This window comes from Protomyctophum parallelum (assembly GCF_964188405.1).
Source record: "Protomyctophum parallelum genome assembly, chromosome: 1".
NCBI classification, from domain to species: Eukaryota; Metazoa; Chordata; class Actinopteri; order Myctophiformes; family Myctophidae; genus Protomyctophum; species Protomyctophum parallelum.
In genome coordinates, this window is record NC_139697.1 from 86,603,070 (window position 1) to 86,621,827 (window position 18,758).

General features: G+C 43.1%; 1 protein-coding gene across 10 annotated transcripts in view; it reads left to right on the top strand.

Annotated features, from left to right (window-relative positions):
• specc1 (sperm antigen with calponin homology and coiled-coil domains 1) overlaps positions 1–18,758 on the top strand; it is a 113,146-nt gene that overhangs the window by 22,597 nt on the left and 71,791 nt on the right. For 2 of the 10 annotated variants that reach the window (XM_083786743.1, XM_083786744.1), the window contains exon 1: positions 4,741–5,124. The exons of the other annotated variants lie outside the window; for them this stretch is intronic. In XM_083786743.1, coding sequence (XP_083642869.1) covers positions 5,085–5,124 — 40 coding nt within the window. In that variant the 5' untranslated portion in view covers positions 4,741–5,084. Of the gene's footprint in view, positions 1–4,740; positions 5,125–18,758 lie in introns of those variants that run through there. 10 annotated transcript variants of the gene reach the window in all.

Sequence of the window (18,758 nt, forward strand, 5' to 3'; positions counted from 1 at the left end):
TTACTATGAGCAGGATTTGGATGACAATATAACCTTTGCAACAGAGTTTTGATCCTATTAACGATAAATTGATTAAACAGACCCATCCCTATATTGATAACATTGAAACATCAATATCGCTTCCAGTTATCGCCAAGCTATTAGTATAGCCACACAACATCAGCCACAGAAGCTGAGAGGGTCAATAATTCCAGTCTCTCATGTTAACAAGTTAATTTAACTAAGGAGCAATCTCTCTCTCCATGTCATCAGATGCTGTGTTCTACCAGGCAAAGGGTTAAAGCCTGGGCTCGTGCTGATAACTATTTTAAAAACACTTCATCAATATTTTACTGAAGCTTTCGCTGGAGAGGAGCCCCTTACGGAGCATGTGAGAGAGGACAGTCAGTCAGTTCCACTCTATAAATAACAGGCCCATTGGGCAAGCCGAGCACATCATGGCACAACTTCACCTATGGATTCTCTCTCACTCTTGGCTTGCTGCTGTTGAGTTACTGCTACTGTCACAACTGATTAGACTTGCTATAGCGTCGGTCAGTCTCAATGTACGTGAGAATCTAAACTTGTAAATCACAGATTCACGTGCATGTTCACATGTTTTAGAATGGAGTTGTCTGTACTTGCTTCCTTCCTACCTTAGTCAAACTTACGTCATATGTAAACGAGCTAACCAATCACATGTTGGTGGGAGCGCTTGGCCAATAAGAGACCACCTTATGTACCTTATGTAGCAATGTCAAATGTCTGCGGCGCTGACATAAATTTATGTACGATGACAAGAGTGCCCCTCATTTCACACGGGTGGGAGTTTTACCTCTAAACTGACTCCCCCCACCATTTTTGGCATTTTTTCACTCCAAGTGGACCTCAGGTTGGGAAACATTGTTCTATTGGAAAACACTGCTGTAATGGGAGCACACTACTTCCATCATACAGTATACTTTGTAGAAGCAACAGAGACACTCGGATGCCTTTCTCATGACATCATTGCTGATGTGACAACATGTGGTGAATCACAGGAACCAGCTTACTGTAGGCTTTTATATGGAGCGTTGACCTCCTTTCTTATGCCACTGAAATCACTTCCATGTTTATCCACCCTTCCATTTCATTAGGAGTCCTGCGAGAGATGTTTCACTGTCTGTAAACATGGAAGAGACTAAGGCACTTATTTATCAACGCCCAAAATTGGGTGTACACCGCGTTGATGAATAAGGGCCTAATTATCTAACGTGCTTATCCTTCGTCCTATCAATCTCCCTCTCTCTCTGCCTGCTGTTAGGTTTACTATGCCATAAAGGGTTTTTTACTCGCTGTTGTAGTGTACCTGCAGGTATGATTGGGCAATATATTGATATATCGTTATGAGGCTAGATATTGTCTAGGATTTTGGATAGCTGTTCCTTTTTTACCGTAATAATGTCATGATATAGCACAAGTGTTGTCTTTTCCTGGTTTTAATCACTTGAGCCTTAAAGGACCACTTCACCACTTTTCAATACAGGTATCTTCATATAATTGGTCCTACTAATGTTCGTTATAAAATACCATTTGTTTTCTACTGTCTGTGTCTCATAGGAGGGCTGTGGGCAGTTCAGAAATCATCGTTAAGCAGACTTTTTTTTAAACAAGATTTTGTTTTAAAAACATGTAGATTTTTATTATCGTGAGAACGATGGCTTCCATTTTGCATTGCAACTTTTCATGAATAGAAAGCCTGTAGTTTCTATTCGCTTGGATTCCTTATCGATGATGTCACTGATGGACGGTTTTCTGAACTGCCCATAGCCCTCCTATGAGACAGAGTAGATTTTGTTTGGTATTTTATAACGAACATTAGTGAGGTCCAATTATATGAAAATAGGTTGAAAATTGGTGAAGTGGTCCTTTAAGTGTAAAAAATAAAATGCATTGTCACAATACGATCTTATCGTCACAATATTAATATTGAGATATTTGGTCAAAGATATCTTGATATGTTATCTCCATATCTCCCAGCCCTATACCAGTAGATATTTTTATTTTGCTGTGTCATTCAGGGAGGATGTGGCAAGCAAGTACAGTGTGTTCCTCGTCAACCTCCAACCCTTGGCTGTATGAAAAGGCTGTCATTCACTGATGGAGTGGATGTCGCCTCAGGTTATACGCCATATGTTCAGCAAGCTATCGGCAGATGGGTTGCGGTCTTCTGTTGTCCGCACACGAGATCCACAGCTTCCATCGGTTTCTAAACTGATAGTGTCCTCTCACCTTGGCTTGCAGGGAGGGAGAGAGGAGGGGGGGGGGGGGAGAGAGAGAGAGAGAGAGAGAGAGATCATGTGTGTTGGTTTGGTTAACCACCTGTCCTGAACCCTAGCATCCCTATTCTGTGGCTAACATTCAGCATAAAATAGCCATTCTACATGCTCACAACTTGTCTCATTTTGTGCCGCGTTGTAGAGCAGCTGTTTTCAGAGAAAATATTTCGTGTAGAGCGAAAACAGGAGGAGTTCTAGTATAGCGCCCTTGGGAATAGGGTGGTTTTATGTTTTTAACCTTGACTGCCACGGTGAGGCAGAGGAAGGCAGCTACACAGTGTTAATTAATGAAATGAATGAATGTATTGCGCAGAGAAAAAGATAGTATACTGTATATGCTATATACTGTATAGACCAATGGTAGGTCTAATATGTTTTTACTCTGGATAAGCTCAGACCCCCCCATCTGCCGTGTGTCAGCTTTCAGAGTGGGGTGGGGCTGGTGTGCGGGGCTCAGACCCAGACGCCTCATACCTGTCAGATGAATTAATCAAACATCCCTCAGTCTCACTGGGACGCCTCAGCCTGCATAAGCACTCAGCCGTGACAGACGCACACTGACACCCGCACTTCCATGTCCCAGTATGAGCATAATGTGCTGCTGATTACACATGTGGACGGACAGACATGGGCTTTCTGCACGCGCGCACACACACACACACACACACACACACACACACGCACACACACGACGCATTACAGGCTTATGCAGTGCACAAATATCATGGAACCGTGCTGCTCCTAATCAACATAGCTCATCTGGGAATGTGCTTCAGACATGAGCATAAACACTCACAACGTTACATTATTTATACCACCAGGACCTAAACATGGAAACACACTCTGCCACCATATAGTGATATTGTTTAGTTTTTTTGCCACAGAGTTAAAAAATCTCTATTATCATGACTCATCACGTGTTAGCAAAAGTTTGAAATGTCAAGGAGAAAGAGAGATTCTCTCGCCAGACCTTGAAAGAGGCCTGCAGGGACGTGTAGACGGGGGTCCTGTGGCGCAGAGAACATTCTTAGCAGGATTAGAGGACTGTTTGTTTACCAGGGTGGACATGCTTCTCCAACACAAGGACATTATATAGGAGGCAAGAGGAGGAAGCAGCAATAGTTTGTACATCCTCATCACACATGAGGAATCACGTCAAATGTATGATAGCATGATATGTTTTGAAATGCAAACCTTTATATCCCCCAATATATATTAGACATTGATTGGAGTAAAGCATATGACTTATCTGAGCCCATACACATCTTGAAATTCTTTAAAGTCGTCATTCAGAACATCACAAGGTCACAGAGTGTGCTGTGCACCCTCCATCTTCACAATAATATGCAGCAAAGCAAGCTAATGGCACATATTAGTTGTTAGCCTATACTTAGTGTCAATCAGAATTAACACTGCATGTGACCTATACAGCAGCTGTTTTTGACGTGACTTGGGCATTTAGATGCTCTTCGTGTTAGTGACAGTGCCTCTTTGTCATGGGAAATAACCTCACACTGACTGACTCACTCATACACACTAAAACAGTGACTATATCAGGGCCTCTCGCAACCAAAAAACAGTGAGTCTACACAAGTCAACTCCCTTCTTCCCCTGTAGCTTTTAACACCATGAATATTGCAAAGATCAGTGCAGTCGTGTGATTCATTCACCTTAACAACCTTTTATTCTTTCTCTCCCTCTCTCTCTCTCCCCCCTCGGTCCCTGTCTCCCTCCTCTCTCTATCTCTCTGCAGCTCTTTCTCTCTCCCCATCTGCTTTCTCCCTGTCTCCCTCTTTCTCTCTCTTTTCCCTCTATAGTCTATACCTATCCCTCCCCCCTCCTCTCTTCCTGTCGCCCTCCACTCTCTCTACTGTCCCCATGCATGTCTCCCTCCTTTATCTCTCTCGTTCTCTCCCCTCTCTCAATACCCTCTCTCCCTGTCTCCCCCCTCTCTTCTGTCTCTCTTTTTCTCCCTCTCTGCTCTTCTATCTCTCTCACATCTCTCCATTCCCCTCTCCTTCTGTGTTAGTTGTACTGAGAATAGAAAAAGCAGTGCATTCAGCCTTGTGTGCTCCCCCTAAAAGAACAAAAAAGCTGCCGTGTGTGTGGGTGTGTATTTGTTTTGAATATCGCACAAGAGTTCGCTAGAGGCTCCCAGACTGGCGGTATTTGAAAAAAAAAAAGAAAGTTCACACAAAAGACGCAGCTGTGACGTCACCTTCTGACAGACCCAAGACAAATGGAGCTCCTTTCCTCTAATGTGAGGAGGGGAGACTGTACCAGCTCTGTCTGGGAGACTGGACAGCAGTCAGAAGAGGAGGAGCTTGAGGAAGGAGTGATGGTGCATGTGCTGTGTGTGTGTGTGTGTTGCTGGGGAAGCCACTCCTCCTCCCTAGCTGCGTGCTGCTGATTCCAGTCAGCACACTGATAATGAAGCCCACACGACGACTGCCTGCCAACAAGTGTGTCACCCCGTCACCATCCAAGAGGATACACATACACAATCACTTGGCCACTCGCACGGGACGGGACTTCCAGCCTGCCTGCCTCCACATGCACACTGTCGTCCCGGAGGAGCAGTGGCCAGACGACAGGAACAGAAGGAGAGAGGACAGAAACTTGTTTTTATTTATATTCATTCATTTGTTTTCTTGCGGGGTTCACGATACGGGCACGTTGCAAGAGGGGGTACGGACAGACGGTCGGCACCAAGCACAGCCACGGTTCTTGGATTAGCCCGGCCCCCCCGGAGTGAAGTGTGGGAGGTGTGGAACGCGGACCAGCAGCATGGGGAACCAGGCGGGCAGGCAGGAGGAGACAGAGTCAGGTCTGCAACCCCCCCCCCCCCCCCTCCTTTTTATCATTGTGTTGTATGCCAGCTTGACTCAGCATCACATCTGTCTGTCTGTCTCACTGTCTCTAGTTGTCTCTCTGTTCATGTAGGGAGCAGAGATGTTAGTAGAATCCGTAGATATTAATATATATATCTTATGTCTTGCTAATGTCAGCGAGAGCCTTGAAAGATTAACAGCCAATCAATCAACCAGATGCCTGTTTCTCCTACCGTATATTCCCTACAGCAGTGTGGTTGTCAAAGTGGGGTCCTTGAAGGGGTTCCAGGGGGTCATTAGTATACATCTCAGAGTCATGGGGGTCTGTGGCCTAGAATGCTGGGGGGTCCTTGAAATGAAAAAGTTTGAAACTACCCTACAGTTGTGGGCTGTCTGTGTATCAAAAATATTTTATCGATTAGTCGTTCCTGTCCGTAGTTTTTCCTTTGTTTTGCGTGGCCTTCCTTTGCTGTACATCTCTGAGGTGACATGTTTGGACTATGTGCACGATATTTCCTTTCCTGGTGAACTGTAAGTGTGTGTGTGTGTGTGTGCGTGCGTGCACTGCATGCATGACCTGGCCTGTATATTGGTTTATCTGTGTTTGTCTGCTGTCAGATTCCAGCCAAAGGTCATGTTCATTGCTAATGTGTCCCCATGTCACAAAAGAACACACAGAATAGACTAGAAGTACACTGCCAGCCAGGGTGATGGCCACCACACACACACACACACACACACACACACACACACACACACACACACACACACACACACACACACACACACACACACACACAGTGGCACATTCTATCTGTGGCAGGTGTTGAGGCTTTTATTTTATTGTGTGTGTGGTGTTTGTGCACACATAGAACACAGTGCTGTAGGCTGATATTGAGAGGCAACAGTTGATAAGTCCCAGTGTCCTTCACACACAAAAATTCACCTTTGTTATGCAATGCAAATTGATGCAATGTGATGCAATGTGAATTTGTAGTCTCTTAAGTTGTATTACATTATCAGATGTTATACGTTATTATGTTAATGGTTAGAAGTTGTGTTCTTGACAGCTACATGATATTTAGTTTTTGACCAACTATTGAACTATTGATCAGTACTTCTTAGAATTTTTTTTTCTGTCTGTCTGCATTACCATAGCTGTTGAGTGCCTGAGTCAGTTACTGTTTCAGTGTCAGGAATAATATTTGTTGATGTGTTTGTGTGGAATTCTTTTCAAATCACATGAGATTGTGAGTGGTCCTTTATAGATGCATATTAGTCACATATTAGTGTATCCTGAGTGTTCATGAAGAACTGCCATTTCTTGACCACAGCACTACCAGGACCATATAGAACAAAGGGGAGATCCGGGCACACTTGATGTTAAAAGGAGGAAAACTTTATTGAACCGACATGTTTCGACCTATACGGTCTTCATCAGGGCTGACCATGTTGACATTTTCAGGGCTGTGTAATGTATTTAATGATTGGTACGCGTGCCTGATCTGTAAGCTTTTGATTGATTGATTGATTGAATAATTTATTAACACGGTTGTTAACAGTACATAACAGTACTAGTAGGCTACAGTCAAAGGTTTTGTAATTAAGGACAACACAAAAAGTGTTTCCATTGTGGTCCATTGTAGTCAATTCATCACGTATAACTAGCAATTATGGGAAATTGTAAGTGTGATTGTACTGACAATTTCAAGCTTTGAGTCTTGCATAAGTACAGTATGATGATGTATTGATCCACATCACAGGGACCCGGAAAGGTTTATACGGAATAAATAAATAAAGTCAGGCAATTACTATAGTCTGGTTGTCTCTGGCAACCACACTAATAATTATTACAGGGGTGCATTAGTTTAGACTAGTCATTGGTTAGACGTAAGGTTGGTGAGGGGTTTGTTAAATAGACCGGATTAAGGTTAGTAAGGGGTGCGTTAAAACTACCGGATTAAGGTTTGTGAGGGGTGCGTTAAGGGTTGGGAGAGGCTTAAGGTTAGGTTTAGGTGTGCTGCCCTGTGGGAGGTTAGGGTTAGGGTGAGGGTTTGAGATAAGTTGTAGGACCAATGACTGGTCTAACCAATGACTAGTCTAAACTAAGTACTATTACAATTGAAATAAAGCTCACTAACAGTTATGATATATGACCTCAGCTGCCTGACTCAGTGACAAATCATTTATCTGCATAAGCATATTGATAACCATGCATATTGATAACCATGACATGATGACTCCATTACGGTATTGGACTGACTGTATAGTATGTACAATATGAGATATGCATGTTTCCTGTTTCCATAATCTGCTAGGGATGTCATAGATCCACTGTTCTTACTGTATATATTTCTCTGTCTGTAATCAACTTAAAAATGTATGTGAATACCTCGTTGTGTTGGCATTATGTTCTCCGCGCCTGCATGCGACTGGACGGATCCTCATCCACCACCCCTTGGGTTTGATGGAGACTTCTAGAGCCCTTTGTAGTAACTAGGGCCGTGGAGCCAACAACAAACCTAAATCACATATTATTTTACAGAGAAAGGGGGGTAGGGAAGAGGTTTCTGCTATCAAGGGGTTCAAGGAGGAAATGAAATTGGAACTGAATTGCTGAAAAATGGAAATGAAGATGGATAGATAGTACACATAGTACATGCATAAACTGTCCTTAATAATTATATCTGGTTTCAGTATTCATTTATGATATATTCTCTCTATTATTAAAGGACCACTTCACCACTTTTCAACCTATCTTCATATAATAGGTCCTCACTAATAATCTTGAAAAAACAGCACGATTTTTTTCTACTCTGTCTGTGTCTCATAGGAGGGCTGTGGGCAGTTCAGAAACCGTCTTCCAGTTACCTCATTGATGGGGAATACAATCTAATAAAACCTGCAAGCTTTCTAGTCCTGAAAAGTTGCAATGTGAAAATGGAAGCCATCGTTCTCACGATAATGAAAATCTAAACATTTTTGTAAAAAGAATCTTGTTTAAAAAATAATCTGCCTAATGATGATGTCACTGGAAGACTGCCCACAGCCCTCCTATGAGACACAGAATTGTGTCATTTTATCATGATTATTACTGAGGACCTAAGTCCTATTATATGAAGATAGGTTGAAAAGTGGTGAAGTGGTCCTTTAAGGTTATTTTGCAGTCAGTTTGTATTGGGGGTGGGGAGGGGGAGAGGGGCGGGGGTCGTGAGACATAGCCAAAGCATTTCCGGGGGTCCCCAGCCAAAACGTTGAGAACCCCTGCCTTACTGTATGAATTTTGGTAGGTCATTCCATATTTTGGTGGAATGACATTTGATTGGACCATAGCTGAGCACCCACGTGAATCTCTAATCGCTACAGTCCAATCTCCTCTCTAATGTGGATTGATGTTTCTCTTATTCTGCTCGTATAGCCGCACTCCATTTCATCAAATGACCCTCTCTAGTCTCCATATTGTAAATGAGAATTGATCATTAAATGGGTTGATCGCCCTGCCCCGCCAGCACCACAACCATGGCTCCCTCCAAGGCAATCAAATCAAGAGGAATGATTTGATTGCCTTTTCACGTCAAGTTCTTCCGTTGCGTTTGTTATGTGACTGGTGAATAACAGCGAGAAAAACAAACTGCAAAAGCATAAAACCCGCAGCACTCCAAAGTAGAAGGTTAGTCTTATACGTAGGTGCAGTTACGGCTCAAGGGTACAAATGGGAATAAAGGATGTCCTTTTTACATGCTTTATTTACCTCTGACAGAACGGATGCGTTTCAGCCTGATGGGCCTTGCACAGCATTGTGACAAGAGAGAGATAGAGATATATATATATATATATATATAGTGCAAGTGCAATTGAATACAGGTGTCATCACCTTGAAAGCTATTAAATGAAGACTCAATGTTTTAAGAACAGGCGGCTGAGTTGTGCTCCAGGTTTACTGCCAAAGGTTATGGTGCAGGTATCTTAAATGAGGTTCTACAGAGAGCAACACAGTTGGTCGGACAGGAAAGTTATTAACAAGTTATTAACGCTCAAACCACCTTCATCTATTCTTGAGTATCCAATATAGGATTGTATGTGCAACCACTTTTTCACCTCTCTGAAGATTGATTAGACGTATGTGGACATAGCAGTCTATAGTGCTTACTTAATACTTTGATCGTACTTAGCGTCTGCTAAAGGCCTGAATTGAAAATTGATTGATTGATTGATTAATCCTCTGCGTCATTGATGAACAAAATTAGTTTACAGTTACAGTTCTCTCCATATCTCCGTATTCCACACACACACACACACACACACACACACACACACACACACACACACACACACACACACACACCTGCTACACTCAGCCGGTGTACTAACATCCCTCCGACATGGGCAGCTGTGGTTTGTCAGAGGATCAGTTTTGACTTTTGAAGAGAACAGAACAAGTCCGCTTGTGGTGGTTGTTGTGGTGCTGGGCAGTGTGGTTAGAGAGAGACGTGGGAACCAAATGATTCATATCGTTATCGCTGGCGCGGAGGGCGGGGGAGTCGGCTGTCGTCTGGCCCAGAGATACGAAGTTCTTTATCACAATCGTGTTACTGAACCGTGCCTCCCCTACTAGAGTGACCCAGACTGCTACCCGTGTTGAATGCAAATTCCTGCTGTTGATTGACTCAGTAGTCAGAATAATATGGTTAAGAAAAGAAACAACGCCCTGGTCCGTTTATTTTCAGCGCTGACCTCAATCGGTTGTATAACGATTTGGATGCAGAATAAAAAGGAATTCAAAAATCTCCGGGCATGACCACATGTTTCTTCTCTGAGGTGAAATCAACGACTGCCGACTATCGCATTGGTCAAAAAAGGGAACTTTGGCATTCCCTCCACTCACCATGGTTCCTCCAGCATTGCAGCATGGGGGATGCTTGGAGGGAGCTGTAATGTAGAAAAGAAGCTGCCAAAGTGCTGGAAAAACATGAGCATTGTTTGAGAGAGGAGGGTTGATACCAGTGTAGCAATAACAGTGTTGTCATTGGAACAGCCGCCTGTTTTTGACTTACATCGGCAGCAAAGGCAACCAGAAGAGAAGTCAGTTGTTTTTAATGGAAAGAAGGCAAGAAGCATCACAGACTCCGGGGTCACCTAGTGCCTTGACTGAAAGAAGAAAATTGAAAAGTATAGAGATGGCATTATTTAAGTACAATAACATTCAGTTCAAACATCACAGATAGCTGTGTGGTACTGTCCACTTGGCTGTTATTTGCAGTTTGGTCACATTGAAAAGACCCATCAAGCTGGAATAATGCAGTAATTATTCAGTGGAATGAGCCCTGACCTGTATGTACTGAGACACCCGCTTCAAATGTTATCAACCGATAATCACCAGTAGGTTACTTATCACTCCAATGCAGTCGAGCCAGCAGGCTCGCCTGGAGCCTACTGCATGTATACTGGCTGCCATTAGGAAACACGGAAGTGAAATGACTGCCACCAAAACTAAAACATAGTGAAACTGACTTACATGGCCAGGTAAGACTGATATGAGGTTAGGGGACTTACGTAGCTGGTTAAGAGGTTAGGGTTAGCGTTAGGGTTAGATTTAGGCTTAGGGTTAGTAATTGTCGGATAATGCGACCAATGCCATGTCGGATGTCTCTGCCTTTCCTCGTTGCCTATTCGCAGCCAGTCGGCTGTTGTTGTCCCCAGGCCGAAGGTATGGGGAGAGTATGTTTTGCACTCCGTACTTCCATGTGTGTCCGTGTGTCTGTCCGTCTGTTACCAGCTAATCTCCCGCACTGTTGGCCCGGTCGATGCCAAACTCTGCACACACACTCCCTGGATGCCAACAATTGCCCCAATTTGTATAGCGCCACCATGAGGCCGATTTGTGCAAAACACATTTATTATACATCACTCGTACACATTTTATCCATACATCTAGTAGTATACACTATCTCTATAGTCATGTGATCAACACAGACCCGTCCGCTTCCCCATATTCCATCCCCATTGGCTAAGATTGCCATCCAAAGTTTGCAGGATTGGTCAATTTTGAACAAAATGCCTAAAATCTTGAACACAGCGGGAAATTTCCATTAAATTCCGTTAAAATTCAGATCTGTTAGGCACGGTGGCACAGTTGGTAGTGCTGTCGCCTCACAGCTAGAAGGTCCTGGGTTCGATTCCCGCTGGGGACACTGTGGGCACTGGCGGATTGTTCCCTCCTCCGCGTCATCAGTGCCCATACCCGAGGCGGGGGTTGGCGATAGGGCCTTTCTGTGTGGAGTTTGCATGTTCTCCCCGTGTCCCCTAGGGTAGATACCCTCACAAAAACATGCCGTAATCCTGGTCTCTAAAACCTCCCCCTGGCCAGCCGGGGCGCCTGATGGAGGGGAAAGGAACTGGTCGGAATAACGTGTCCCTTCCACGCGCTACGTCCGGCCGGGGAAATTCCCCTCTGTCAGGTGAAAAGAAGCAGCTTGGACTCCTCATGCATAGAAGGAGGCATGAGGTCAGTCCGCTGCCCCCCCAGGTTGGCAGAGGAAGTGTAGCGCCCAGGATTACATTAGATAATTGGCACTGGGTGAAAAGAAAACTAGGTTACAAAATCGTGGGATAAAAAAATATATATAAAAAAAAAATCAGATCTGTTAGATTTTTCAGATATTACTCCTACACGTTTTGTCCAAACATCACAAACTATTATCCTGTGTGTGTGTGTGTGTGTGTGTGTGTGTGTGTGTGTGTGTGTGTGTGTGTGTGTGTGTGTGTGTGTGTGTGTGTGTGTGTGTGTGTGTGTGTGTGTGTGTGTGTGTGTGTGTGTGTTTTCTGTGGCCTGGGATTTTCTCTGTGTCTGTGAAGCCTTTTGAGCTGCAATGTCATATATGGGATTCGTTTTTTTTGGTTGCGATTGAGCTCAGAAAACCTAATGTCACATTAGATTTTTAAATCTCTTTAAAAAGGACACCAGGTGAATTCCATTAGCCTCCTCGGGGGGAACACCAGGTGTTCAGGAGCAGCAGGGTGGAGAACCACCGGTGTCTATTGTATCCTGTAATGGCAGGAGATCCATCCATGACGGTGGATATACTCCTCTCCAGAGTAGAGCAGTCTATGACCATGAAGAGCTTCCTATCTGCCACCTCAGCACCAGAAAGATGAGGGATTCTACATTACATGGAAACAACTTTGTCCCTCCTTCAACTGCGGGGACCCAGAGGAAGTCACTTCGGTCATAATTTCCACATCAGATAGATAGGCAGTTGATAAATGTCAACACGCTCGCCGTTTTGTGGCGCTCCGTGTTTGCAGAGCGAGGTGTGTCCTGTATAAGTGTGTGTGTGTGTGTGTGTGTGTGTGTGTGTGTGTGTGTGTGTGTGTGTGTGTGTGTGTGTGTGTGTGTGTGTGTGTGTGTGTGTGTGTGTGTATAATATAATTTGAGAAATACACATTTTTTGTGAAATTGTCTTTTTCCTCACACAAGAGAAATGGTTGTTTCATGGTTAAAAAAATATGTTTAAAACATTTTGGAGAAGTAGGCTTACAATTAGGAAAAGATTTGGGTTGCCTTTAAGGTTAAGTTTAGGGGGGTTAGGGTTGGAGGTATGCCTGATTTGGGGCGCCCACAGCTGAGTTAAGGCACGTACCACATACTGTGATGCCTGACAGAGAGTCCTAGGTTGGCGTCCCTGGCCTCTCAGACCTTTGCTGTATGCTCTCTCTCCCTGTTCCCTATGCTGTGGACTGTCAATAAAGACAAGAACATAAGTGGATTTATACTAGTTGCGCACCTGTGTCGCACACTGAAAGTAGAAGATGTACTGTACAAGCTCACAACGTATCGCATCGTGACACATAGAGAGCTTGTAGATCTACTACTTTAGGTATGTGACATCTCTGTGCACCTGTATGTATAACTCGGCATTCAGGGTTAAGGGTAAAAATGGCATTTATGAAATTGCAGGCCTAAAACGTTGAGTGTAGTAACCCACTGGTGTGTGTCTGTGTGTGTGTGTGTGTGTGTGTGTGGTAGATGGAGATCATGGCCCGGGAGTCGGGACACACACAGGCATCAAAGCAAGGTTGATTACAGCCTTCAAGCTCGGAACTCAAATGAACACTAATTTGTTGGCAGGCAACTAACGATATAGTGTGGATAAACACTTAGAGACATAGACATGTGAGCCATCCTTTTTTCTGTGATTGTGTGTTCAAGGCATTATCAAATCAAACGGCGGTTTGTGTATCTGGCAGTTGGCTGCTGATTTGACTCAAGAGTGAGAATGGCAATCCTGGCCTTTCCTTGGTTGTTTGTTCTGGTATCTTTTATCCAGGACTGTGTTTGTCCTGAGGACAGACGCTTGGTTGTTTGTTGTGGTATCTTTTATCCGGGACTGAGGACAGACGCTTGCTGCAAGGTCACACCACCAGAGATTCCCCCCACTGAGGGTAATCTCAGGAATTTATACATGCTCCCCCTTGATTGTGTGTCCATGTGTTGATACGTAGAGTCAGACTAGCTTTGTTAAAGTGTGTTGAGAGATGTGGCTCATTTTGTTTTGTGGTCAAATCCCTCTCTCATTTGAAGCTTAATTTGTACAGATAAAAGCAGACGTTGCATCCACTTTCACTTTCAACCCTGGAAAAACTAATTATTCGTTCTTACCATTTAGACCTGTTGTAACTTTACACCTTTCAATATAGCATTTCTTTCTTTCTTTCTTTCTTTTTTTTCTTTCTTTCTTTCTTTCTTTCTTTCTTTCTTTCTTTCTTTCTTTCTTTCTTTCTTTTAATAGGAATGTGAAGTTTTCCAGAAAACTGTTAGGATTTTGGCCGCCTGTGCATTCAGTTTGTAATGTTAGATTGTAATGTTGTTGTTGTAACATGTCACAACATGTTGTTGTAACATGTTACAACAACATGTAACATGTTACAACATGTTGTTGTAACAACATTTATCACTAATTATGCCTTGGACATATTTTTTTATCTGCCTAACAATGATGTCACTGGTGGACTGGTTTAGAAAAGAATGGTGGTATTTTATCATGAACATTAGTGAGAACCAATTGTATGAAGATAGGGTGAAAAGTGGTGAAGTGGCCCTTTAAGACCTGTGGCCGATGTTCACCTTCTAAATCCTAACCTTAAGTTATCTGAAAAACGTATTAAAGAATGTATATGTTGGCTATTCAAAAATAGCTATAGATAAACCTTCCCTTGAACAAAACATTTTCAGATGGGTCCAGAGGCCTTCATGTTGTGATGAAGTGCTCATGCAGAGATGGACAGAAAACTCAAGTGCTTAGCTTGTGTAATTGATGCTGCCACTAAACTACAGAAGCTTTTCCTCCTCAGCAATGGGCTCATTTGATTAACATGTTAACCTCTGCTGACAACAGAGTCATGGTAATGGCTTTCAAATTAGCAGTATCTATGGGTGTTTTACCTCTGCTTACCAATGGGAATAGGAATACTCATACTGTATAGGTGCACTCTCTTTTGCCGCCACTTTTCTGCACTTTTATTCAGTCACAGCGAAGCAGCTCCTGCTGCCATTCACTCCATTCCAGTAATGAGTTTTCTATTTACAGAATCCAATTTATCTCTTTACAAATCAGAAGTCAAAAGTGTCTCCCTCCCCAGTCCAGCCTTCTCCTGTAAGCGCGCGCAAGTAATATTTTTCGCCCGGTCCGTATGCACCGTCCCAGCCAACCCGCCACTTTTGATGCGTATGCAAATAAAACAGCAAATTTGTGCCTGATTTGCTGGGACCAGATTACATACATGACCATATTTCTTACGTCATCATTGAGAGCTAGTCATACAGCCTCATTTGCTGGGACCAGAGTACATGGTGTGTATGTATGACTAGCTCTCAATGATGACGTAAGAAATATGGTCATGTATGTAATCTGGTCCCAGCAAATCAGGCACAAATTTGCTGTTTTATTTGCATACGCATCAAAAGTGGCGGGTTGGCTGGGACGTTTTTTGGCGCAAAGTAACCACAGTATACCGCTAATCAACTTACAAATTATATATATAGTATATGTATGACTAGCTCTCAATGATGACGTAAGAAATATGGTCATGTATGTAATCTGGTCCCAGCAAATCAGGCACAAATTTGCTGTTTTATTTGCATACGCATCAAAAGTGGCGGGTTGGCTGGGACGTTTTTTGGCGCAAAGTAACCACAGTATACCACTAATCAACTTACAAATTACATATATATATTATTATTATGTATAACTAGCTCTCAATGATTCAGCTTTCATGAAGAAACCAAAAATACACAGGGAAGACATATTTGAATATTATAACCACACCTGGGGGTCTATTAGAGTAATGTTAACTACATAGACACATGCAAAACAGAAAAAGTACAAGAATCACGGCACTCCATCTTTAAAGGTACGTAGAACAACATATAGGCTTTCCCGGTCTTAATGGGTTAAACAACAATTATAATGGAACATCAGACTCCAACTGAGTCACAATCACAATCACAATCAACTCGGTGGGAGTGTTGTATGATCCAAAGCGGATGATTCGATCTCCCATCATGTAACAGCCCTTAGAAGGGGGGAACCGATATAGACACGTCAAGATCATTGAAGGTATAAATTATGTTCAAAGTCCAAATATGTACAGCTCTCCATTGTAAGCAAAGGCTGAATGAGCCCTGCGTTCTTCTGGAAGACGTTGTTCAGAAGGCGTGTTCAGCCAGAAGTGGGTCTCTGTGTCAAACACTCTGATGTTGTTGTAGTGGGCCCACTGGTCCCTTAGACCTCCAAATACAAACATCTTTGACCTGATGATGATGACAGAGTGACATTTTGCTGGAGTGCATCTGGTGTTAATTAAAGACCAGACCTTTGTGTTGGTGTCCAACTTGTAGTTATTTTTATTATGCACTGCCCTATAAGTGGGACATCTCGCTTGTAATACTGGGGTTACGTTCATAGCGTACAGTTTGGTTTTGTCTAGTTCTCAAACTATTTGGGCCAGCACCCGCTAAACAATATCAAGGTCCTTTGAATCAAAAGAAAACTTCTATTCCTAAAGCCCCCCGATGTTCTTGGGGGGTGGTATCGCCCCTGTTGAGAAACATTGTTGTAATGAGAATTAGCTCATCTTATGAATGGGATGGATTCCATTTTTAACCAACATCCTCCATATCCCTTTTTTGCTACTACTCGTACAGATTTTGTTCAAAACTCACACAAATCGGTACGCACTATGTCTCTGGTCATGTAGCCTCGGAAACCCAGACGTTTTTTTTTCCAAGGAGTGAAAAAAAAGGCTGGGGCCGAGTCCACTTCAATTCGGCATACAGTAGCGCAAACATCACTGATTTCTGATCGTCTGTACCTTTGTTAAATTGATGCAAAGACGCACACGTGTACACACACACACACACACACACACACACACACACACACACACACACACACACACACTCCTCTCTCTCTCTATCGCTCTCATTAGCAGGCAACTGTGCAGCACTATCCCTCTCTCTGTTTCTGGCACAACAGCGCCCCTACTGGTACTCATAGTCATGTACTGGTGCTCATTAACCAACACAGACACACATAGGTGAACACAGGCATAGGTGAACACGGACATTGCTGTTCCTTGGAGTGGTTGCACCACTCAAAAAGCATAGGTGAGTTCCAGTCTACTGGTCATGTGATCAAGATGTCTCTGTCAGCTTTTTCACCTGTCATTCAGAAAGTATTGCCTTGCCTGTTTACACAAAATGTCACAAATAATGTTGATTGCCATGAAACTTTGCACGCACATTCCCAAACCCTGAGTAGGCCAATGAAGAAACCTTGAATTGAACCTTGAATTTGATTGTGTGACCACACAATCAAAATAATTTCCCCCTGGATTCCTTGCATGATGATGCAAATTTCTATATAGGTCCGTCCTATATTGGATGGGCCTATATTTAGCGTTTTCTTCAAAACACACCTTTTGCTACAACTCGTACAAGTTTTGTGCAAAATTGGTACTAGTACTAGGGATGTGATTTTTTTTTTTGACTTTTCACTCATGTTCATCTCGACCAAAATAAATTTAATTGAAAGAATGTGCTGGATCTGCGTTGGCTTCGTCGATGTCAGCTGTGTTGATCTGTTATTTGAAGCAGTGGAGAGCTAATGTTGTTGGCATAGCTCTCACAGACTGAACCCGTTACGTCGCTAGCTTCTCTTGTGACCTCTGTGACCTGGAAGCCGTGACGTGTTGCATTGGCAGCGATCGGCCAATGTTTGCGGAAGCATCCGCTGTTGTGTTGACTCGCTTGCAGGCATGTAATCCAATATATCGAAAATAAAAGTGACATCGATATCAAATCCTTGATATCTTTATCCTAGCCTCTCAAGATGCATTGATCAGCTACCCAACGTCATTTCTGATACAGACAGCCTTGTGTGATCGAAAAATCGATCGAAAGATCGATCGACACATCGATAAATTGCCTTGACACGTCGACTTGCGGAACACCGAGTCGTTCACATCCCTAATTGGTACACAAACTACACATTATCTCTAACGTCATGTGATCAAATCAGTCAGATGTCTCATATACCATTCTAATTGTCTATAACTGCCTTCCAAATGTATGGCCCCTGAGTAGACAACCCGGCCTGGCAGAGACCTGTGCTCCAGGAGCGCAATTTTCTAGTTCTGTAGTTGTTTTGAATCCGTAACTTGCATATCATATTTCTAAATGTCTATTGTCTATACACTGATTGTAAATGGTCTTGAGTTTATCCAACATACTGTGTACTTGGTGGTTGAAATCAAAAGCACTTTGCAGCCAAAGTTTGGAAGTGAAGTGATTATCTGCAGAAGTGCAGAGTCACAGGGTCACTGGGTGTACTGTATATCATCTTAGGTCATGTTGTTGTTTTTGTAGTATCCCAGCAATAAAAGAAAAACAACTTTGGCAAATTGGCACACAAAAGTTTTGCTTACCGTATATATTACCTTTATCAACAAACCAGGGGGGCAGTCAGACAGATATTTTGTGAAGCCTGAAACTCCTGAAAGTTCATATAATGGCATGTTGTGGCGCTGTCATTGGACCCAGAAAAACCCATAGCCCCATAGAAGTCCATGTATTTGGGCCCAACTTCACCTAGACTGTATTACCTTAATAAACATGGTCATGAATACTTTCTGCTTCCAGTCACTAGTTTAAAGTCTCATTTCTAATGTCATAATATTCGTTTTGGAAAATTATGGTCCCATTTATTAAACAAATTACCATAAAGTCGTGCATGTTCTGAGGGGCGTGGCTACCGTTACAGTCTATGATCGGGATTCCCCTCCCACTCGAGTCAAAATAAAAACCAACGGAGAAGAAGTGGGGAAGTCCCGCCTCGTGTCTGGGCCAGCCAATGGCCAGCTGGGCCAAAACGGAGCCAGCCAATGGCCAGCTGGGCCCAAACGGATCTAGAAAGATGGCGACTTACAGTGCAGGAATAACAGGCTTCATTTTACGTCCATGTTAGACCCGGGGAATGCTTTGTCCATATTTTTTTTACAGTCTATGCAACAAACACATGGACAAAGCACTAGCCTGAGTGTTTTTCTGACACAGTCTTTGGGTATATGCATG